Raw genomic sequence first — 24,310 nt, forward strand, 5'->3', positions numbered from 1 at the left:
ACAAATATCTCAGCAAGAGGCCCAGTACTGAGGTATTCTTTTTCACTGTCCACTACAGCACCTAATTCGTTTGATTATTATGCATTTCAGAAGATTTAACTTTGAGCATTCCAGCAAACAACACTTTTCAGTTGTCCTGCATATGAATGAAGCTAACCAAATAATTGTGTAGTCGTGTATCAAATGTGGCTAATTACACTGAGGAGCTGAAGGGTCTCTGATTAGCTTTGATCTCATTTGAACAAAGAATTACTGTTCTGGACTTGGGAACAACCTGTTCTGATTTTTTTTCTGATGACTTTACTTTGCAAGTTCAGTAGTTAAGACTTTAATGTACTTGGGCTTGGCTTTGGTATGAAGTTGTATTGATGTACTTTCATCCTGGTGACTGACATTTTTTGATAGGCCTTTTTCTGGCTGTTGGAAAATTCACAAGTGTCTTTGAGCTTCAATCTGTCCACATAAGATCAACAGAAGGTGTTATTATAAAATGCAGTACAGATACTGCTTTATCTGACTCTCTCTTTTTATTTTGCAGGCTGAATTTGGCACAGGTGTTATGTTCGTATTTCTCATTTTAATTTGAATTAAGGAAGGGATAAAGGAGGGGAGCAATTGGCTATTCTTCCCAGACTTATTCATAGTTGTCCAAAAGTAGTTATTCTGATCATTGCTTCTCTCCAGTCCCCTGAAATTTGACCTAGAAACTCCAGAAAGAAGGATATGAATGAGAGGAGTCAGTGATCCAACCTTGAATTTGTCCCAGCTCATGTTTCCTTAATGAGCATAGAATTGAAGTGACCTTTTTTGTGGATCAGGAATAGAGGAGCTGCATTTAATCACGTAAATGTAAAGAGCCAGTTCATGGATGTCAGTCTTCAGGAATCTGATCTAAATAATTGTAAGAATGACAACAGAGGAGAGTACGTAGGTTGCTAGCATTGACTATTTGTACAATCTAGACATGGATAACAAAAGACTGCATAAAACCAGATGGATTTGCTTGCAACTCTTGTGCTGTATGGTATGATAATGACATTGCATTTTGAGCCAAGGAAACTAATATTAAAATTGTTCGTCCAAAAGTTCACTGAAGTAGGCAGTTTCTCGGTGCTCCCTTTGAGTGAGAAAGCTCCTGACTCTCAGTAAGGTGATGAATCATGCCCTAGAAAAATACCAGTTCATGATGAGTTTGCTGATCCTAGCCAGAACTGTACACTCAGCACACATGTGTTTTGTGCCTGGGGTTATGAACAAAGACTCTGAAATTACGACTCTGGGCTGTTATCCAGTGATCCATGCTGGGAATGCGTTTGGACAAGATAGATTGATCTGGCTGCAGTTAGTTTCTCCTCCTCCACTCCCTAAATATAAATCATGTGTCAGTATCATCATAAATTGAATAATGGTCATTTCCATTCAGCTTGACAAAGCATCCACAATTTATATAAGTATAAATCTTCAAAACCATGAGGAATGTGAACAGACTAAATAGGGGCATCCTTCTTCCTATGGGAAAGAAAGGATTTAAAATCAGAGGGCACTGGTTTAAGACAATTGTTAAAAGAAACAAAGCAAAGTTAATAACTTTTTCACATACCAAGCAGGTAGAAATTAGAATGTGTTGTTTGACAGTGATTGAGGCAGATTCACCGAGAGAGTAGGATAATTAAAAAATTAATAATAAAATTGCGCGGGTATATACTTGGTAGTGTGACTGTATGAGTTCTTGCAGAGAGTCAACAAGAGCACAGACTACATGGTTTCCTTTCGATGTGTTAACAATACTAAAATTTAAGATTTCTGTAGCTGCATAAATCTGAGGAACAAACACTATCCAAAAGGAGGAAGGAAGATCAGTGTGAAAACAAATTGGTCGATTTAGATTGGCTTGGTGGATTCATGGTTTTAGTTTTCTGTCTTGCCTATATAGATATCTGGCAGTTTGAGGTTAGCCCAATTTAAGATGTGAAAACTTTGAACTACCAAAATATAACACCTGCTACCCTAATCTTTTCCTATGTTGTGTGGCTGCAATTGGAAAGCAATAACTTGATTGTGACAAGACTGCAAATTTTGTTCAGCTTGTTCAATTTAACAAAGATTATAAATGTCTGTGGAGTTTAACTATTTAATGTTTTAAAACAAAACTTCCAAATAGCAGTTTCCACTTACAGCATTTTTTGTGGGGGAAAAAAAAACAAGCCAGTGTTTGGCCAACTGTTGAGAGTTGGCTCTGGTCTCCTTGCAGAAATCATCCTTTTCATGTAAGGATAATGGAGAGGTCAAAAATGTGTCAAGGGCATAGCAATTCAGAAAGCAGTTTTCCAGTGGGAATATGCATTGAGCTCTGCAGTTTGGGATCTAATTTACTTGTCTGTGGAGAATCCACTTTGGTGAGTCAATAGGCAAATCAAGCATTAGTTCCTTTTTAATTTTAAAGCATGTTTCTGTTTTTGGAACACAATGGACTGGTGGTGAGCATTGTCTTCAGAAAATCAGAATAGGACTTGGCAAAGGTGCTGCGAGTTCAGCCCTTTGATCCACTTGGATCATGGCTGTAATGAAGCCAAGGGCCGAGTGGTCTTGGTTGGGGAACCCACAATGACTGTAGGTGAGCAGGTTGTTGCAGTGCTTTTGTGACTCAATAAATGAGTAGTTTGGGTGGTAACAAGTAGAATTTGATTTATCGACTTCTGTGAACATGCTTTGACAATTTTCCTCATTATGAAGTGGGTGCAACTGTACTGCAACAGCCTGATTGTGATTTGGCTAAATCTGGAGCAACACTCTTTGATACTATGGCCAGGATGTTTTCAGAACTTGGCTTTTGTTATAATTAGTGCCCTCTGGCATTTCACCACTTCACATAGTGAATTGAGTCATTGAATTGCAACAGATTGGCATCTATTATGCTGGAGGCTCCAGAAGGTTGAGGTGGGTCACCTACTTAGTGGCTTTGCCTGAGGATGATTGGAAATGCTTCAGTCTTGCCTTTGCAGTGATGTGATTAGCTTCTCATTGATTTTTGGGGATATTTGTGGAGTCTTCTCTTCCTGTTGTTTAATTGTCCCCTCCTATTCATGACTGGTTGTAGCAGGATTATAGGTTATGGAATTGCTTAACTGTACATGCAGTTTATCATGTTCTGCTGCTTAGCATGCATGTAATCCTGCTGGAGGTTCACAAGATTGGAAACTCATTCAGGTGTTCCTGTTGGTCTGCTTTCTTGAATTCTTTGCAGCAGGGATGATTTAGTTTAGTATCGTGAAGCATATGCTGGCCCATAAATTAAGATGACAGTTGAAAGTTCTTCAGCTGATGGTGATAGCGCTCTATGTATGGTGTGTCCACTTCTGAGCTGGTAGATGTGTTCTTAGTCTATCACATTTATTGTGAATGTAAGAGCATGCAATTTGAATTCTACATGGTCCCTCCTATTGCTGTGGGCAGATTGGTGAGTATGAAGCGAAGTAAAATTTTTCCCTCCTCTTTACTCTTTTATCTGCTGCAGTACCAGTCTGACAGAGGTACTAGACCAGTAACATTACCACTGAGTCACCATCCCTGGATATCATGTTGTACCACTATTACACTTGTTAATTCTGGATTTTTGAGGTATCATTTTATAGTCTTTGCTGTACCACCTTTCTTGTCTGTCACTGAATTGCTTGTTTTCTTGATTGTTTAGCTCCCTATGAAGGTGGTGTATGGAAAGTTAGAGTGGACCTACCAGACAAATACCCATTCAAATCTCCTTCCATAGGTAAGTACTTGCATAACAACTTGTTTTGTATTTATGTTGAGATGACTGATCTTATCCAGTGGAGCAGTGGCATTGAGGATTTGAAGGGTCCCCATTATGACTTGATGTTTGTACAGCAAGTACCTAAAGCATGCAGACTAGGAAACACCCTTGCAGCCGGGTGATAAAAGATTCTTCTCTTGGAATTGTGCCTTGGGATGGCATGGTCAATGTTGACTAAAGATCCTGTTCCTGATGACTCAAGCTATGCACTAGTTGAGAATAGAATTGGCCTCGATGCCCTGCTGTGAACGAGCATCCACAGGCAATAGCCACCGAGGCAATGTAGTAGAGTGTGACGGAGTCTCTAGACCATCTATAGCAAGGTATCTGGAGAAGAGAAGGATGTGTAAGGTGGCTCGATATTGTGCAAAGAGCTCTATCCAAGGTAAAATGTAAATACTGGAAGCTCAAAATAGGTAATTGGGGGGGAAAGGAAAAGACAACTTGTGGAGCCAGTAGTAAAGTTAATTATACTTTGCTCCTCTTAGATGCTTTTGCCTTTTTCTGGAATTGTTTTGCTTTGGGTCTGCTTGATGTTTCTTCTGGTTACGATACTTATTAGAGGTAGCAGTAATACATGGTTGTCATCAAAAATGTCCTAAGTTGCTCCTGCTCTGTCACAGGACTTTCTCTGTTAGCAAAACAAGAGCCAAACTTATCTAAATGTATCTGGAATCAAAAGTGTTAAGACTTTGGCTTGGTGAAATTAAGCTATGGCTTTTTGTTTTGAATTGAATTGTGAATTTTATGCAGTTTTGGGGTTGGGGTAAATGCAAGTGGCTAAGCTCTCGCTGTCGCCAGGCAGGCATCTGTTTTTTGCCCCTTGTGGTTTTCTCCCTTTTTTTTTTCATTTCTCCATCTTGCCAACGATAAGGCAGCCATGCATCTTAAGGTCAACTCTTCAGTGAAATCCTTAATGTTTTGAAATTACAATAAATGTTTTTTTTTTCCTGGGTTTCTTTGCCAGCTATTGTTAGTGCACATGTGCCTTAATGCAGCCCATAGTTGTTTTGCACCATTGTATACTATGTCCTGGACTGGCTCAGTGGTTTTATTCGAGCTCTGTGCTACTATTTAAGTAAGGTTGTGCTATGCTGTACCTCAACTGCACCTGCAACACAAAGGTGTATAGCCAAATAATGAGAGCTACACAGAGGCTTGGCACATGTCTGCCAAATACAAAGCAATTGTAAAAGCACTCCTCTTAGCATGCGTTAGGTATGTAATTGTATTGAGTATCTTGGTGAGGGTCTCCAGAGACCATTTATGTTCCCTTCTGTGCTGAATTGAGATTAATTATGTTTTGTGTCGATCTCTAGGATGAAAGAAGCTGGTTCACCAAATAATAATTGGGTTTAGTTCAGCAAAATTTAGATTTTCACTACTTGCCAATTAAACCATTCCACATTTTTGGTGGTGATAGCTTACAGCTGTTGAGAATTACTTGGGAGAAAGTAATCAAAATGCCGAATAAGAAATTCTTGTACTTCAAAAAATTGACTTCATTTTTTTCTACTTTTGAAGATTGAGTAATTTGACAATGTTGGCTCTTATATATGTTGGGTTTTAATGTGCCAATTCTCGCAGACAGAATAACTTACAAGTTAACAGTAAACTATTGTATAGACACCTCGTATAAATGTACGTATTATAAAAAAAAATTGTATTAACTCTTCTCAAATTATGGGGATGAACTTGTCTACCAGTTCGTTTTCACATCTGTTTGGCTTGACTGCCACTTTATTCACCTCTGCACGCTGGTACTTTTATGATCCCATAATTCCTATTCATGTTGGGAATTGTTCGACATATTATGCAGTTTTCTTCTAACATTGATAATGTTGATCAGTGACCCACCATCTTGCTGAAAAAAAGAGGTCAATATAAAACAGTAGCTGGTTGACACGGACCATGGGAAGAGCAAACAAAGGGCATTTAGGGATCTACAGTGAGATTCTTAGAAACACTAAAGTAGGGAACAGTACCAGTCTTGATTTCCATTACAGCAGAGTGTAGGGTGAAACAGTTTGCTTGAGGGTTAGGAGAATAATAACTTGCATTTAACTGAGTGTGATATCCTGAGGTGCTTCACAGGAGCAACTTAGAGAATTGCATTTGACTGTGGAAGGCACAAAGCAGGGTGATGACCTTTTAGTAAGGAGTGTATGATTGCATGAAAGTAAATTTACAGAAAAACCCAGCTTTAGAGGAATGCAGAAACGTCCAAAAGCTTCTAAGGATGGCGAGGGTGCAGAGAGAGGCCAATCATGGAGATATTTGAAGACCAGAAACAGTTTGTGTTCATGTGCAGCAAGACCCAAATAGATTCAAGCTCAGACTGATAATTGTGACTCAGTAACCATTTTAAGCAAGAGAAAAATCTGGCAATGCCACTAACCTGCAAGCTGCACACAATCCAGTCTTAGAGCTATGTTGCCATTGTGATTATGCTGCCTCTTTAACAAGGTGATTTTGTCCTTGGTTGTTTTTTTTGAGGTTTTTAGGGTTTTTTTTTAAAAAAGAATTCGTACAATCAAAGAGGAGTGGCCAGTTCTCCCAGCTCAGGTTTTATTTCTAGTTTGGCTTTAATAGGCAGTCTGTTCAACGCTGCTGGTCAAAGAAAGCTGTTGGGGGAGAAAGGTTCCCTGTTTCATCAAATGATCCTGGCTGATCTTCCTCTCTCTAATTTCTCTCCTGTAAGAATCTGTATTTGAATTTATCTTTTTGCTAAGGGCTGTGTTAATCGGATGTCGCAGGAAATCAGAACTGCTCTTCGTAAGATTGTCGCTCAGGTTTTCATATAGTTCTTCTAAATTGTTCTCTTTTGTTTGTTTCATGTGGTGGTGTGTAAATAAATTGTTTTACATGAAGCCAGGTGGTTTGACCAACTGCATCACTCCTGGGATATCCACCTTAAATGTGCCGAAAACAACAAGGTTAGGGTCTGGGCAACTTTCTTCATGTTTTGAGGGGGCCAAGTCTGATCCCTAACATCATTTTTCACTGTTACTAGATTTACAATGTGAATTTCCTTCACATCACTGTGGATGTATGTATATCAGATTTTAAAGTCTTGCATCTTTAAGGCTAGAACAAACGCGGCAGTTTTGTTTTGAATATAATGTAGAGATGCCAGTGTTGGACTGGGGTCGACCAGGTCAGAAGTCACATTACAACAGGTTATAGTCCAACAGGTTTGTTTCAAATCAAAAGCTTTGAGTGCTGCTGCTTCATGAGGTCAAGTCTTCTAGATTGCATTGAATCAAGAATGGGATTAATTTATTCAGTTCTCAGAAACCATGTTTGTATGTCTAGGCTATCAGTTGCAGTTTAACATAGAATATATTCCAAAATCTGGAAAGCAGAGTGCTCAATGATTTCTGTCCTAGCTTTGAGAGTGTCCCTCATCATTTCGCTCTGTCTCATTCTTGTGTCTTGTTTATCTCTAGATGGTCTCTTGCTCTGATTGTCTAATCAATTCCTCACTGACCCCAAGCTTTATATCGACACATTCCTTGATCAACCAAGAATAACTTGTGGATGCTAACCAATATCCTTTTCATGTAATACTATATGCTGCAGTTCCTTTATCTAGTGGAGAGAGCCACTAGCAATTGTCACTAGCAATTTTCCACAAACTCTGTATAAGATCTTGTACATTTGCTTTCAAGCAACTCTTTATTACAAGAGAAATTTCCAGAATCCCAGTGACTGGATATCTTTCCCATACTGACCAACTTGTAAGTTTCCCTTTTTACTCCGTTTATTTTATAATTTAGAGGTATTTATAGTTCAGTTTATATATTTGGTCATTGTTCAGGGATAGGCGCATGAATGCGAATGAGGTGTGTAAGGGTACCCAGAGTGCAAGAGCCTCAACCTATGATGCACACAGATCTGAGGTTTTTTGATTTGTTGGAATGAGAATAGGGATTGCAAGGTAGATGAGATAACTGACCATGGCACTGTGGTGTAAGAAGCCATATTAGTGGAGAACTGTGTAGTCATTGAGATTGACACTGCTCTATGCAGCAAAGAGCACAACTTCAGGCAGCTGTGTCCCCTGTCTATGCCAGGGTTCAGGCCATCTGGAGAGGAACTTGAAATGAGAGGGTGAGCCACTATGGTCCTTGTAGATACTACCAAAATAGGCAGGGAAAAGAAGGACGCTTAGTCCAGATGAGGAGCTGGCTAAATGAAGAAACAGAATCTCAAAGCTTATAATCACTGGAATATTACCTGACCCATGTACAAATTGTCATTGGACAAATCAGATGAGCAGTTCAAACTGATGTAGGTTGAAACTGTTAAGTCACTGGCATTAGTACAGTGGTAAATGGAATCTGTAACCTTTTGGATGACCTCCAATTGTACTGTGAGCATCAGAGTTATGAGCTGCATAACTGGGAAATAGAGGATTTTAAACTAAGTAGTGAGGGCAAGCTCTCAAATTTGGGAAAATATAATAATGAGGAAAATTATGGAAAATGATACTGTGACAGGGCACAGTGTAAATTAATAAATGTGCAGATTAAGCAAGAGGTTACAAAAAGATAAAAGTAAACTTTGTCTTAATTCCAAAAGCACCTGAAATAAAGCAAACAGTACAAACAAAAATAAATGCAAACGATCTGGTGGTTATTAAAAGGACGTGGCAGCAAAATGGCATGGATTAATACCTGAATATTGAATAGTATCGGTCATCAGTGTATGCCAGAAAACTAGAAAAAGTTGAAAGGCTAGCTGTGTTACTTAATACAAAGGGAAGGTTTACATTCCGGAAACCAAGGTATGCAAATGTTTTAAGTTGAGATGAGAAATGAAGGTCCCTTAACATTCTCCACAGATGTATGTGCAGCACAGAAGATGTGATAATGGAGCTTGTTAGAAATGCCTGCAATAATGGGAGATTTTAATCTGCATATAGACTGGAAAAGCCTGATGGGCAAAGGTAGCCTTGATGCAGAGTTCGTATAACCTTTTTGGAATGAGGCTGAGGGGTGACCTTATAGTTGTTTACAAAATTGAGAAGCATGGATTGGATAAATAGACAAAGTCTTTTCCCTGGGGTCAGGGAGTCCAGAACTAGAGGACATAGGTTTAGCGTGAGAGGGGAAAGATATAAAAGAGACGCAAGGGGCAACTTTTTCACAGTGTGCTACGTGTATGGAATGGGGGGGAAAGTGAGGACTGCAGATGCTGGAGATCAGAGCTGAAAATGTGTTGCTGGAAAAGCGCAGCAGGTCAGGCAGCATCCAAGGAACAGGAGAATCGACGTTTCGGGCATGAGCATTCCTGAAGAAGGGCTCATGCCTGAAATGTCGATTCTCCTGCTCCTTGGATGCTGCCTGACCTGCTGCGCTTTTCCAGCAACACATTTTCAGCTCATTCCATATATATGCTGCCAGAGGAAGTGGTGGAGGCTGGTACAATTGCAACATTTAAGAGGCATTTGGATGGGTATATGAATAGGAAGGGTTTGGAGGGATATGGGCCGGGTACTGGAGATAGGGTTAGGATATCTGGTCGGGTTGGACCAAAGGGTCTGTTTCTGCACTATATGTCTCTATGACTCTATGATAACAGATTTAAAAATCCCACAACACCAGGTTGTAGTCCAACAGGTTTATTAGGAAGCACTAGCTTTCGGAGCGCTGATGAAGGTGCATCCAAATTAGTGCTTCCAAATAAACCTGGTGTTGTGGGATTTTTAATTTGGTGCACCTTAGTCCAACACCAGCATCTCCAAATCATGTCTCTTAGAACAGGACGTTGTGCGAAGTTAGGAAATTGCATGGCCCCAGCAGAAATATTTGTATCATCTATAACCACGGTTGAGGTGCCAGAAGACTGGAAGGTGGCTAATGTTGTGACTTTCTTTAAGAAAGGCTGTAAAGAGAAGCCTGGGAACTATAGACTTGAGAGTCTGACATCAATGGTGGATAAGATGTTGGAGATGATTCTGAAAGTTAAGATTTAGATACTTTTGGAGAGGCAAGGAATGATTTGGGCTAGTCTTCATGGTTTTGTACAAGGGAAATAGTGTGTCTCAAACTTCAGTTCTTTTTTGAGGAAGTAACCAAAAGGATTGAGGGCAGAGTGCTCAGTGTTATTTACTTAGTCTTTAGATTAGATTCTCTACAGTGTGGAAACAGCCCCTTTGGCCCAACCAGTCCTCCGAAGAGTAACCCACCCAGACCCATTTCCCCTCTGACTAATGCACCTAACACTGTGGGCCAATTCACCTAACTTGCACATCATTGGATTGTGGGAGGAAACCGGAGCACCTGGAGGAAACCCACGCAGACACTGAGAGAACATGCAAACTCCACACAGTTACCAGAGGCTGGAATCGAACCTGGGACCCTGGTGCTGTGAAGCTGCAGTGCTAACCACTGAGCTGGTGCTGCCTTGATAAGGTTCTGCATGATAGACCAGTTTAGTAAAATAGATGACATGAGATTCAGAGTAAGCTTGCCAGTTGGATGCAGCATTGGCTTGGAGGATGGTGGTGGAGGGTTGTTTTTTGGGTCAGAAGCCTGTGACCAGTAGTGTTCTGCGAGGATCCGTACTGGGTCCATTTTTTGTTTTCTATTTAAATGACTTGGATGAGAATATCAGAGCTGAAAATGTGTTGCTGGAAAAGCGCAGCAGGTCAGGCAGCATCCAAGGAACAGGAGAATCGACATTTCAGGCATCAGCCCTTCTTCAGGAAACGTCGATTCTCCTGTTCCTTGGATGCTGCCTGACCTGCTGCACTTTTCCAGCAACACATTTTCAGCTCTGATCCCTAGCATCTGCAGGCCTCTCTTTCTCCTCTGAGAATATAGGAGATCTGGTTAGTAAGTGTAACACCAAAATTGGTGGTACATGGGATAATGAAGAAGGTAATCAAAGATTACAAAGAGATCTTGGTTGGTTGGGTCAATAGGCTGAAGAGTGGTAGACTGAGCTTAATTTGCATAAATGCGTGGTATTGCACTTGGGTAAAACAAGCAAGGACAGGACTGATGCAATTTATAGTAGGGCCCTTGGTATTGTTGTGGAACTGAGACATCTAGGAGTTGAGGTAGATAATGGTTTGAAATTTAGATCACGGGTAGACATGATGCTCAAGATGTTTTGCATATTTGCCTTCATGTCTAAGTCCTTTCGAGTATAGGAGTTGGGATGTCATGTTGAGATTGTGGAGGATGCTTGTGAAGCTTCTGGAGTACTGTGTCCGGTTCTGGCTTCCTTGGTGGAGGAAGGATATTAACTAGAGGATTCAAAATAATTACCAGGATGTTGATGGGAATGGAGGATATTAGCTATAAAAATAGGGTGGATAGGCTGGGACTTCTTTCCACCGGACTGTGGAAGATTGAGAGATGAACTTAAAGAAGTTCATAATATGAGCAGGATTGATAAGTTAAATAGCAAAGGTCTTTTCCATATGATGGAGGAATCCCAAATTAGGGGGCACATCTTTAAGGTGAGAACTATCTTCTTATCAATCATCTAGTTAGAAAATCTTCAGTGTTCTTAATGAAGGGATTGGCATTAATTGCATTTTGAAATTATTCATGTTTGTTGTTGGTTTCCCTTCAAAATATACATTATCAATTATGACATAATTTTGGGAGGCAGCCAGCAAGCAGGCTTTTAGAGACCTTGTATTAACTGGTAAGTTTGGGTTAGTTATCATCTCCAAGTGAAGATATTACTGATAAGCAGGAACCTTAATAAGACTGAAGTTCATATTCAGTTTGAGGGAGAGAAGAATGGGCCTGGGACTATTTTTCAAAACGTGAATTGGGAACAATGAGGGCATGAAAGCAGAGTAAAAGCAAAGTTTGCAAATTGGGGTGAAATAATGGAGCAATAAAGATAGTGGATGGCCTTTTATGGAAATCTTTCATAATGCCCATTCCAATGAACAAGAAAAATTCCAAGGGATAGGTCCAGCACGATGGTTAGTCATAAAATCAAATTTAAAAGGAGACAAAGTAATTGTCAAAAATAGAAGCTCATGGTGTAGGATTAGCTTATTGCTGTGGAAAGCAGATGGGCCAGCTAACAGAAAACAGACCAGATGTAAATGGGTCTTTGGTTAGCAAGATGTAATAAATGGTGTGTCAGGGATCAATGCTAGAGTTTCATTTGTTCATTCCATTTGTGGATGAAGGGTAGGTAGGAAAATACCTTGAGAGGACATGAGGATACTACATGGGATACATATAGGTTTAGTGAGTGGGCAAAGATCTGGCCAATCAAGTACCGTATGGGATCATGTGAAATTGTTCATTTTGGCAGAAAGCTTTTTTTTAAATTAGCTAAATAGATTGCAGAGCTGAGACTTAGAGGGGCCTTCGTATTTGAATGAATTAGCGTACAGTTTCAGCAATTAATTACAATGCTAATAGAATATTAACCCAATGAATTATAATTATTAGTATTGACAGCACAGAATAATAGCACAGTCCAAGAATGCGCAGGCTAGACTGATTAACCATCGTAAATGTGGGCTTACAGGGATAGAATGTGGGCGCTTTTTAGCAGATTGGTGCAGACCTGATGGCCAAGTAGACACGATCTGCACTGTAGGGATTCTGTGATTCTATATTACCATTGCAAGGGGGATGTAATATAAAAGTAGAGATTTATGCTCCATTTCAACTGGGAATTGGTGAGACTACATCTGGAATATTGTGCACTGTACTGGTTGCCTTTTATTTAAGGAAGGATGTAAATGCATTGAAAGCAATTTAGAGCAACTTTACCAAGCAAGTACCTGGAATGGATGGTTGCTTTAAGAGCAAAGGTTGGCTTGCATCTGCTGAAATTTAGAGTAAGAAACAACTTGGCTATGATCCTATGAAATGGCCTGTATCTGTCTTTTGTGCATAACACCGCCCGTGAACACTGACTGTCTCTAAGCTGGAGTGTTTGAAACAAAATGTATAGACCAATTGCAGGGGAAGCTAGGTGAACATTTGAGGATGAAGGGAATAGATGATTATAATGGTGGATTTAGATGAGGCAAGATAGGAGGAGGTTCAAGTGGAGCATGAACATCATTTGGGATGAACAGCCTGTTTCTGTGCCATATGTTTTCTGTGGAATCTGTTAATTTGCACAACAGGTCTAGATATTTCTGAGAGCAATTGTACTTGGTGTCACGCATGACAGTACAAGTTAATTAACGATGAATTTAGTTAACAATGACAAAAAATTGCTGAAATGCACTTGATTTGTAGAAGCAAATTTGAATGTACCTGTTACAAGGATATTTGAAGCACTCTTAGAAATGAGCGATGTGCAGGACTCTGAAGAAAGAGAAAGGAAGTGGGGTGAGTTGAATAGCACTATCAAAGGAGAGGCATATGGCATTCATTGCTGTTTCTTCTTTGTGGAGAAAGGGAGGACTGCACATGCTGGAGATCAGAGCTGAAAATGTGTTGCTGGAAAAGCACAGCAGGTCAGGCAGCATCCAAGGAGCAGGAGAATCAACATTTCAGGCATGAGCCCTTCTTCAGGAATGCTCATGCCCGAAACGTCGATTCTCCTGCTCCTTGGATGCTGCCTGACCTGCTGCGCTTTTCCAGCAACACATTTTCAGCTCTGTTTCTTCTTTGTCACTGGATTAAAATGCTGGAATAGCCTTCAGCTCTGAGAGAGTTCCTTGACTGTAAAATACAGGTCCAGCACCACCTGCTCAATGGCAGTGTGAAATAGGCAATAACAACTGGTCTTGCAAGCAAAGCCCACATCCCAACAATGACTAATTTGTCTTTTAAATTTCATGTTCTTTTGTTGTCCAGATTAAATTTATTCATGATGTTAAATTAGAATGCAGGGGGAGGAAGCAGAATGCACATACATTACTTTTCTGAACTTGGACAGATTTGTATTCAGTCCCAACTAACCTTGAGGCAGCTGTAAAGGGCTTGTTACAACCCACCTTCCCCTGCCACCGCAGGAATTGCAAAACCTGCGCCTACACCACCTCCCTCACCTCCATCCAAGGCCCTAAAGAAGCCTTCCACACCCATCAAAGTTTTACCTGCACATCCACTAATATCACTTATTGTATCCGTTGGTCCTGATGCAGTCTCCTCTACATTGGGGAGACTGGATGCCTCCGAGCAGAGTGCTTTAGAGACCACCTCCGGGACACCCACACCAATCAACCACATTGCCCTGTGGCCCAACATTTCAACTCCCCCTCCCACTCTGCGGAGGACATGGAGGTCCTGGGCCTCCTTCACCGCCGCTCCCTCACCACCAGATGCCTGGAGGAAGAACGCCTCATCTTCCGCCTCAGAACACTTCAACCCCAGGGCTTCAATGTGGATTTCAACAATTTCCTCATTTCCCCTTCCCCCATCTCCCCCCAGTTCCAAACTTCGAGCTCAGCACTGTCCCCATGACTTGTCCTACCTGCCTATTATCTTTTCCACTTATCCACTCCACCCTCCTCCCTGACCTATCACCTTCATCCCCTCCCCCACTCACCTATTGTACTCTATGCTACTTTCTCCCCACCCCCTCCTCTCATTTATCTCTCCACCCTTCAGGCACTCTGCCTGTATTCCTGATGAAGGGCTTTTGCCCGAAATGTCGGTTTTACTGCTCCTCAGATGCCTGAACTGCTGTGCTTTTCCAGCACTACTAATCCAGAATCTGGTTTCCAGCATCTGCAGTCATTGTTTTTACTTTGTTACAACGCATGTGGAGTACTGTGTACGTTTTTAAATTTCTATCTCACCTTGTAGCTATTGCTGTGGAATTCAAGAACTTTAATAATTAAAAGAAAAACTTGGAGAGGAGGGAAAACTTCCTTGATCAACATGTTCATTGACTTGACAACATTATTCCTTTATTAGTCATAGGGTTTGACATGTGCACATCCTGTTTCTCAGCCGCAATTGTATTTTAAAATTTCAAGTAAATTTTTAAAGAGCTACTTATTAATAATAGGCTAAATAGTCTACTTTGGATCTGTATGATTTTGTTAGAATCCCTGTTCATTGCAGTTCTGTTGCTCTCAAAGCGTTACTGTTTTCAGAAGTATGTTATCGTGCAAGAGGGACTAGCTGAAAGGTTCCTCTTTAGACTGATTTTTCTTGCGCGTTTATCCTTGGAACGTGGTTCTTGATTTGGAAAGTGTCAGTAAAATTATCCTTTATTTACAAATGATTCATGAAGTTACTTGCATCATTTAAATTTAAATGTGTAAACAAATCTAGAGAAAAGAGGCTCCTTTACCTGAGAGTTTTAATTGATCCTTTTCAAAAAAAAAGGTTGGGTAGTCAGTTTGTTCAGGAAAAACTGAACGTGTTTTACCTGGACTGATTTTTCATTTAAATGTCTGACATTCTTGACTGTTCCATTTGGAAAATAGCAATGCAGTAATGTGTAATTGAACCAGACTAAGGTCTCGAGTTTGACACTCATCTGTGTAGGAGTACTATATTTAGCTTGGGTTGCTCCAAGGTAGGGAAGGATCTGCCAATATCTGTTTGATTCTCTATTAGGCAGCTGTGAATCATGTAAGTGCAAGCTAGAATGTGATGCTTTCCATGTTTAAAAGGAGCTGTTTCTCACTATTTAGGTTTGAAAGAGGCAAAGGAGCAAGGTCATTGCATGTTTGTATCCTAGCAAGAGCCACTTTTTTTCATGGGATATTGTCATCAGTGGCAAGGCTAGCTTTTGTTAGACATCATCCCTAAGTTAGCTTGAACTGAGTGACATTCTTGGTCATTTCAGGAAACAGGAGTCACACACATTATTGCTCTAGAGTCTTGTATAGATCAGACCAGGTAAAGTTGGCAGATTTCCTTCCTAAAGGGCATAAGTGAACCAGATTGGTTACTGCAATGATTGACAGTAGTTTCATGGTCACTGTTACTGAGACATTTTCAAATTCAGATCTTGGTAAATGAATTTAAATTTCACCAGTTGCAATGTTGGAATTTGTATCTCTGACCCCAGAACCTGGACCTCTAGATTATTTGTCCAGTGCAATTACCACTACAGTCTCATCCCTTCTTAGTGGATGTGGTGGTAGGAAATTGGGCCAAAAGGCTTTGACCTATTTTGATGGGATTAATTTTTTATTTCGTCTGCTGAGAATTGTCGTGCAGAACGTGGCACTGCACCCTTTTTCTGTCTCGACATATGAAAGTGATGTAATCACGGGCTAGAGGTTCAGAAACAGTTGGGAGAACAGAAACAATGGTGAGAGTACAGATTTGTGGCAGTGATTGAAGGCAGTGGTTTCAGCCTTTCCAAGTGGTTTAACTGGTGAACAACAAGTCTTGATGGTAGTGGTTGTGAGGTGTCAGTGAAAGGGGATAGCTTGGTCACATCAGTGTATATCAGTGGAAGTTGGCAGCATGTCTAAACGATGCTACCAAAAGGCACATCTTTGGGGACTCTGGATTGGATAATGTTACAAAGAGTTGCTACAGACAGAATAGGAGAAATGTTAACAAGTAGAAATAGGCCACTTGGCCTCTGAATCTATGCAGGCTTTCTGCAAGATCAGTTTCACAAGTCCCAGCTCCTTCCCCTTTCTCCATGACTGTATAAAATTTTCTCTTCAGTTACCTAACCATTCCTTTTGAAAGCCATGTTTAAATAGCACTGTTGTGAGTAGTACATTCCAGATGTACTTTTCTTTGTACTGCTTTGTTTTGTTGCCTTTATTTCCGTGTTCTCTATTGATCCTTCCACCCACAGGAGTCATTAGTTTCATTCTATCTATTAGAATCCTCATGATTTTGAGCACCTCTATCCAATAGCCCTTCAATTTTCTTTCCTCTAAGGACGACAATCCAAGCTTCTCTAATTTATCCACATGACTGAAGTCCCTTGTCCCTGGACTATTCTCAAATCATTTCTGCACCTTCTAAAGCCTTCACAATTCTTTTTAAAGTTCGGATTTGGGACAGTATAATTAAGCCAAGCCAGTGTTTTATGAATGTTAATCTAAACAGAAATTGACTTTTTATTCCAATAGAATAGATTCCCTATGTTTTATTGCGGAGCAGAGGCATTGGAGGGACTTAATGTGAGCGTAGAAACATAAAATATGAGCAAAAATAGGCAATTCAACCTCTTGAGCTTGCTTTGCCATTAAATATGATCACATGATCTGTCTGTTTCTCGAATTCCACTAGTTACTAGTATGTCGATTTCAACTATATTATCTTAAACCTCAAATGTCTGCATTCGCAAATGGATTTGGAAAGAGGAGACAGCTCTGCAGGCATATCAAGAGTTGAAAGTATGGACAAAAAAGAAGAAATTCTGTTGATCAAGAATCTGATAGTTCTTTTGGTCTTTGGCAGTGATGTCATGTTATTAATAGACTGTCCTCAATTCAGTAGCTGGTCATTTGGATCCTGTTCTTCACTTGTACTTGCCAGAATCTGAGTCTTGTCTTTTTTTGACTCACGATGAAAGGTTGAGACCCCTGCCTTAGCTTTTAGGCTTTTTTGAGGCCTGCCTGTATCTGCCCCCTCATTCCAAGCTGTCAATGTTTTCAGTTCAGAGGCATCTGGTGCCTGCTTGTCTCTCAAAATATCATATCCAGCTTCTCCAAAAGTTACATGATGTATAACTGAAAAGTAAACAATACTTGCTTCTAACTTTGATATTGGAGTTGAGGGGAAAAAAACGCCTGGTTCATTCTTTACACTGTCCAAACTTTCATTTTTCCTAGTTAATACTCCAAAGAAATATGGATTAATTACAATTCACTTCAGTCATCCCTCGGTCATCTTAACTCCAGTGGAAATAGGTCCAGTGTATCCTCATAAGACAACCCATGCGTTCCAGTTATTCATTTAGGGAACTCCTCTGAACCACCTCCTGTGTAGTTAAAATAATCCTTAGAGAGACCAATACTGCAAGCAGTATTCAAAATGGGGTCTCACCGAATATACCTGAAGCATATGATCACATTTTTATATTTGCCTCCACTCCTAATGAAGAATCAAGTCCCATTGGCCTACTTGTTGTACCTCCATACCTAGTTATTGAGACTCGGGTGAGTCCAAAATTATGGGACAATATTTTAAAATTATGGATGACCTTTTTAGGACAGATGAGCAAAATGTTTTGAGCATTGTGCAACTTTTGAACTCTGCCTCAGAAGGTGATGGAATTGAGGGTATAGAATATCTTTTAAGCTGGAAGTGGTTGAGCAAGTAAATGAAAGATTAAATTTGAGGTAGATGGGAACATTGGATCCAACCCCTAACAGGTGGTTTTATTGAATAATGGAGTAGATTCAATGGTCCAAATGGCCCATGTGTTCCTGATACATATATATGAACAGCTTCACATTTTCTCACATTATGCTCTATTTATTAGACTTTTGTCCACTCGTTCATCTTATCGATATGTCTGCAACCTCCTTATGTCATCATCATAGCTGCCTGCCTTTGTGTTGTCCACTTCTCTCCCCGAAGTCATTAATGTGAATCATAAATACCTGAGTCACCAGGACTGTCTCAGACCACTTCACTCAGCTGGCCATTCAAACAAGGGCGTATTTATGTATTCTGTTTTGTCAGCCAGATAATGTTAGGTCCTTGCTCATGTTACCTCTGACACCATGAGCTTTTATTTCTCTCAACTTCTGTTGTAGCATTTTGACTAATGCCTTCTGGAAATCTAAGTACAATGCATTTACAGACTCCCCTTAATCCACAGCACATGTATCTCTTTCAAAGAATTCTAATTAATTAAAATAATTTCCCTTTGATCGAGCCATCCTGATTCTTCCAGATTGCCTTAAGTTTCTCAAATGCCCAGTTGTAACCTTTTTCACGATCTCCATGGCAGGCATGAAACTTACTGGGCTGCAGTTTCCTGTTTTGTACCTCCCTGTCATCTTGAATAGAAGGGTTATATTAGCTACTTTTCAACTCTGGTACTTTGCTGAATCTAGGGAATTGTTCAAAACTAATGGCAATGCTTCTATCCCTCATTAGTCTGTGCTTTTAAGACCCTGGGATGAAATCCATTTGAACCTGGAGACTTAACAGCCTACACCTCTTATCAGTTTGCTTACTATTGTTTCCCTTGTGATTGTAGCTTCAAAAGCTCTTCTTTCCCTCCACCTCTTGATTTACAATATAATAATTTTTTGTACACTCCATTCTGAAAACAAACAAAATATTTATTCATTTCATCTACTATTTCCTTATCTACTATAAACTCCATCTCTCTCTAGAAGATGGGCACTCGCTTTACTCTCTTCTCCCTCCCTTTTTAGATAACTGTAGAAACTCTTACCTATTTTTACATTTCCAGCTAGCTTTTCATGCTCTAATTTGTTTCTCCTGATTCTTTATGTTCTCAGAATGACTAAATAATAGCAATCTTCTGACCTTGCAATTCTTTTTAAACTGCAGAGAGAACAGTGAGTTGCAGTGCACCATTGTCACAGTTGCAGAGTATGAAAATAGGTAAATAGACATAATTTGTCATATTTGCAGTTCATATTGTAACAAAAAACTGCATCAAATAATCGATGTTATCTCTATTATGACATCCTTGTTATTGAGTTCTGCACTACCTATTTAACAATAAAACGTCAGTGAGACGAGAGCTGCAAGAACTGCTAATTTCCTTGTAACATGGTAAACATGATACTTATTATTCCTCGTGATCAATTGGCTGATTTCATTAAGTATTGAAAGTGAACTTTGAGGTTGAATGAGTATATGGCAATCTGTTTTGATTTGTCCTTCTGGTATGTGTCAATTTTAAAAATCGAGTACTTTGTTTTTAATCGATCCCATAATCTCTCAACAAGTGAAAGCTAGTAGGAGTTTAGATTGACATGCAAGCAAAACTAACAGAAAAATGAAAATACTTAAATGAACAAAAGGAAGTTACTGTAACACCCTTGTTTCATCTCATTATCATGTGCAGATTCACTAATTCAAAGTAGATAGAGACTCATATGGAGCATGAATACTGGCAAAGATGTTTTATGTTGAATAGCATGTTGGTGAATTGTAGACTGTGTAATGTGATGAATATTTATGTACTATTATTGTTGCTTTATCCTAGATTTCTTCTGGTTTTCTTTAGATTTGATTGCCACCTGGAACTTTTATTTAACTTCTTGGTGTGCGCCATTTTGGGTCGCTGCCATTGAAATTCATTAATGTTGGACTGTGACTGGAGGTTGTAGCAAGAATAGTTTGTAAGCTGTCAGTGCTGTTTGCCAGAATGTCAAGCTGTAGCGTATTGCAGAGGCATCCTAGCCAATGCCAGATTTCTATATGAACATCCCTTTCAGATGAGGAAGGACTGTATTGCTGCAATCATTTTGTTATATTCTGACCTGCCTCCAGTTTGTGGGAATGACTCCCACAATCAAAATAAATCTACCCCGTTTGAAACCTTAACACACATTGTTGAATATGAGCTATTTCTGAAGTAAGGCTGTTACCTCCCCTGTAACAGATTGATACTGTGGAAACTGGTTTGCCACTTTATGTATGCAATCAGTTTAATGCAGTCCTTTCGTGCTTTCAGACTCAGCTGATTTCTTTGAATAAATATTTAACTTTGAATTAGCTGTTTTTATATGAAAATGTCTTTAATTTTGAAATGCAACTTTCTTAGAAACCTTTTATGTTCACTGTGAAGGCCTTTGGTACTGGCATTGCAACATTTTCTGATTTAAGCTGTTCCAGGTCTAGTTTAATAGAGGGAAGTTCCTGTATACGCTGTCTCACCCACTACGGAACGGTCCCTTGGGAGTCCTAGAACATGCCTCTGATTTGCTTGTGATGTCTCACCACACAGCGCTTCAACTACTGTACTTAGTGCTTGGTATGCAGTTCATTATTTTGAAGTCCAATCATTGTTCTGTAGGGGAGCATAACTGTCAATTTTTTTCATAAAAAGGCTGCAGGAATGAGCTATTATGGGGTGTGGTTATTGTGAAGTATTCTCTGTTGTTCATATGGTAGGGATTGTTATTTTAATGTCCCAGCAGAAGTTTGATCTGAAGGTTGGCATCTCTGGCAATGTAGCAATCCCTCAGTACTGCCTGCAAGTCTCAGTTTAAATTATATGTTGAACACAAACATTTAGTTTGAATCCACAGTTGTTTCAGCTGAATCAGAAGCAGCTAGAATGGATCCAAGTGTGCCTGTGCTCACTCGAAATTGGGGTGCAAGGTGGTGATGCCAGCAACCAGCAAACAGGAGACTAACATTCCATCTTTCAAGACTGAGTTTGAAGAGAACCAGGACTGAAAATGTATTGTTCATGATGCTGCTTAATTTCCTAGTGTACCAAATATTCTTTGTCTAAAAATATTTTATTTGGAATGTTTCTTAAAATGGAAATTTACAGTTAGGTTTTGGGGAATTAGATTAGATTCCCTACAGTGGGGAAACAGGCCCTTCGGCCCAACAAGTCCACACCGACCCTCCGGAGAGAAACCCACCACCCTATATTTACCTTTGACTAATCCACCTAACACTACGGGCAATTTAGCATGGCCAATTCACCTAACCTGCGCATCTTTTGGACTGTGGGAAGAAACCGGCGCACCCGGAGGAAACCCACGCAGACACTGGGCGAATGTGCAAACTCCACACAGACAGTTGCCCGAGGCAGAAATTGAACCTGGGACCCTGGTGCTGTGAGGTGGCAGTGCTAGCCACTGAGCCATCATAGATCCTGATCTTTTTCTGATGGATATGCTTGCTTATTTGTAATAGCTTAATTTTGGGTCAGCAATTTGGTGATAGAGTTTGACTGTAAATGGTTTTTTCAAAAACTGACTTAAGTTTGGAGTAAAGTTGCTTTTGGGAGGTTTTTGTTTCTGCAGGTTCTAAAGTTGCTTTGAGACAAAAGCTGCTCTTTTTTTTTGTAAACTGTTCAGTGGTTCCAGTAAAGTTACCATATTTTAGGCAAAGATAAATTTTAAGTAGTTATGACATGCAAATATAGTTAGTTAAGCATTGGCGACCAGATCATCTATCAAAGATATTCATGTTAGCCTGGTCAAACGCTCCAGTATTTAAAATACATTGAGTTTTGGTTCAATATATGGCTGTCTGAGGGAGTAGCACTTACACCTGATATTACTTATATCTTTTAACTCTGTCAGAATCAAGCAAAATAACCTCACTGGCTTCGATTGAATAACACTGTCTGTTTCAAATTGTTCTTTAATTTCTATTCATCCTACATGCACTTCAGATAACAATCGTCTCTGATAATTGTTTTCCAGGTTTGCAAATTGCTCTACCAAACTCAGTGCAGTGTGAAGAGGGTGTGAACCCTTCAGATACTGATTAAAATGAACTTTTGATGTCAATCTGAAGAGAAAATATAGTTAGATGTACAGCATGGAAACAGACCCTTCAGTCCAACCTGTCCATGCCGACCAGATATCCCAACCCAATCTAGTCCCACCTGCTAGCACCCGGCCCCTATCCCTCCAAACCCTTCCTATTCATATACCCATCTAGATACTTTTTAAATGTTGCAATTGTATTGGCCTCCCCCCTCCCTCTGGCACCTCATCCAGCACATACCACCCTCTGCATGAAAACGTTGCCCCTTAGGTCTCTTTTATATCTTTCCCCTCTCACCATAAACCTATGCCCTCTAGTTCTGGACTCCCCCATCCCAGGGAAAAGACTTGGTCTATTTACCCTATCCATGCCCCTCATGATTTTATGAACCTCTATAAGGTCACCCCTCAGCCTCCACTCCAGGGAAACTAACCCTAGCCTATTCAACCTCTCCCTATAGCTCAAATCCTCCAACCCTGGCAACACCCTTGTAAATCTTTTCTGAACCCTTTCAAGTTTCACAACATCTTTCCGATAGGAAGGAGGCGAGAATTGCACGCAATATTCCAACAATGGTCTAACCAATGTCCTGTACAACTGCAAGATGACCTCCCAATTCCTGTACCCAATATTCTGACCAATAAAGGAAAGCATACCAAATGCCGCCTTCACTATCCTGTCTACCTGCGAATCCATTTCAAGGTGCTATGAACCTGCAGTCCAAGCTCTCTTTGTTCAGCAACACTCCCTAGGATCTTGCCATTAAGTGTGAGAGTCCTGCTCAGATTTGATTTCCCAAAATGCAGCACCTCGCATTTATCTAAATTAAACTTCCGTGTCTCAGCCCATTGGCCCATCTGATCAAGATTCCGTTGTAATCTGAGTTAACCTTTGCTGTTCACAACACCTCCAATTTTGATGTCACCTGCAAACTTACTAACTATACCTCTTATGCTCCCATCCAAATCATTTATATAAATGACAAAAAATCATGGACCCAGTACCGATCCTTGTGGCACTCCACTGATCACAGGCCTCCGATCTGAAAAACAACCTCCACCATTACGCTCTATCTTCTGCCTTTGAGCCAGTTCTGTATCAAATGGCTAGTTCTCCCTGTATTCCATGAGATCTAACCTTGCTAACCAGTCTAACATGGGGAAGCTTGTCGAACGCCTTACTGAAGTCCATATAAATCACGTCTACTGCTCTGCCCTCATCAATCCTCTTTGTTACTTCTTCAAAAAACTTAAGCAAGTTTGTGAGGCATGATTTCCCACGCACAAAGCCATATTGGACTGTCCCTAATGAGTCCTTGCCTTTCCAAATACATGTACATCATGTCTCTCAGGATTCCCTTCAACAACATGCCCACCACCGATGTCAGGCTCGCTGATCTGGCTTGTCCTTACTATCTTTCTTAAACAGTGGCACCACATTAGCCAACTTCCAGTCTTCCAGCACCTCACCTGTGACTATCGATGATACAAATACATCCACAAGAGGCCCAGCAATGACTTCCCTGCCTCCCAGAGAGCTCTCGGGTACACCTGATCAGGTCCTGGGGATTTATCCACTTTGCAATTTAAGACATCCAGCACTTCCTTCTCTGTGACATGGCCATTTTTCAAGATGTCACCATTCTATATCTTCTATGTCCTTTTCCACAGTAAACACTGCAGTATACTTGTTTAGTATCTCTTCTCCCCCTCCCCCTGCCCGCGGCACCACATAAAGGTCACCTTGCTGATCTTTTGAGGGGCAGAAGTGAGGACTGCAGATGCTGGAAACCAGAGTTTAGATCAGACTGGTGCTGGAAAAGCACAGCAGATCAGGCAGCATCCGAGGAGCAGGAAAATCAATGTTTCAGGCAAAAACCCTTCATCAGGAATAGAGGCAGGAAGCCTCCAAGGTGTAGAAGCTTCCTGCCTCTGTTCCTGATTGAGGGCTTTTGCCTGAAACTTCTATTTTCCTGCTGTGCTTTTCCAGCACCGCTCTGATCTTTGAGGGGCCCTATTCTGTCCCCAATTACCCTTTTGTCCTTAATGTATTTATAAAAACCCTTTGGATTCTCCTGAACTCTATTTGCGAAAGCTATCTCCTGTCCCCTTTTTACTCTCCTGATTTCCCTCTTGAGTATACTCCTACTTCCTTTATACTCCTCTAAGGTTACACT

At 40.4% G+C, this 24,310-nt stretch overlaps 1 protein-coding gene across 1 annotated transcript in view; it reads left to right on the forward strand.

The window, feature by feature from the left end:
• The window catches only part of ube2h (ubiquitin-conjugating enzyme E2H (UBC8 homolog, yeast)), a 111,846-nt gene that overhangs the window by 62,108 nt on the left and 25,428 nt on the right, over window positions 1-24,310 (forward strand). The window contains exon 3 of the mRNA XM_072562868.1: window positions 3,692-3,766. Coding sequence (XP_072418969.1) covers window positions 3,692-3,766 — 75 coding nt within the window. The remainder of the gene's footprint in view (window positions 1-3,691; window positions 3,767-24,310) is intronic.

The sequence above is a fragment of the Chiloscyllium punctatum genome, chromosome 44 (assembly GCF_047496795.1).
Source record: "Chiloscyllium punctatum isolate Juve2018m chromosome 44, sChiPun1.3, whole genome shotgun sequence".
Classification (NCBI taxonomy): Eukaryota; Metazoa; Chordata; class Chondrichthyes; order Orectolobiformes; family Hemiscylliidae; genus Chiloscyllium; species Chiloscyllium punctatum.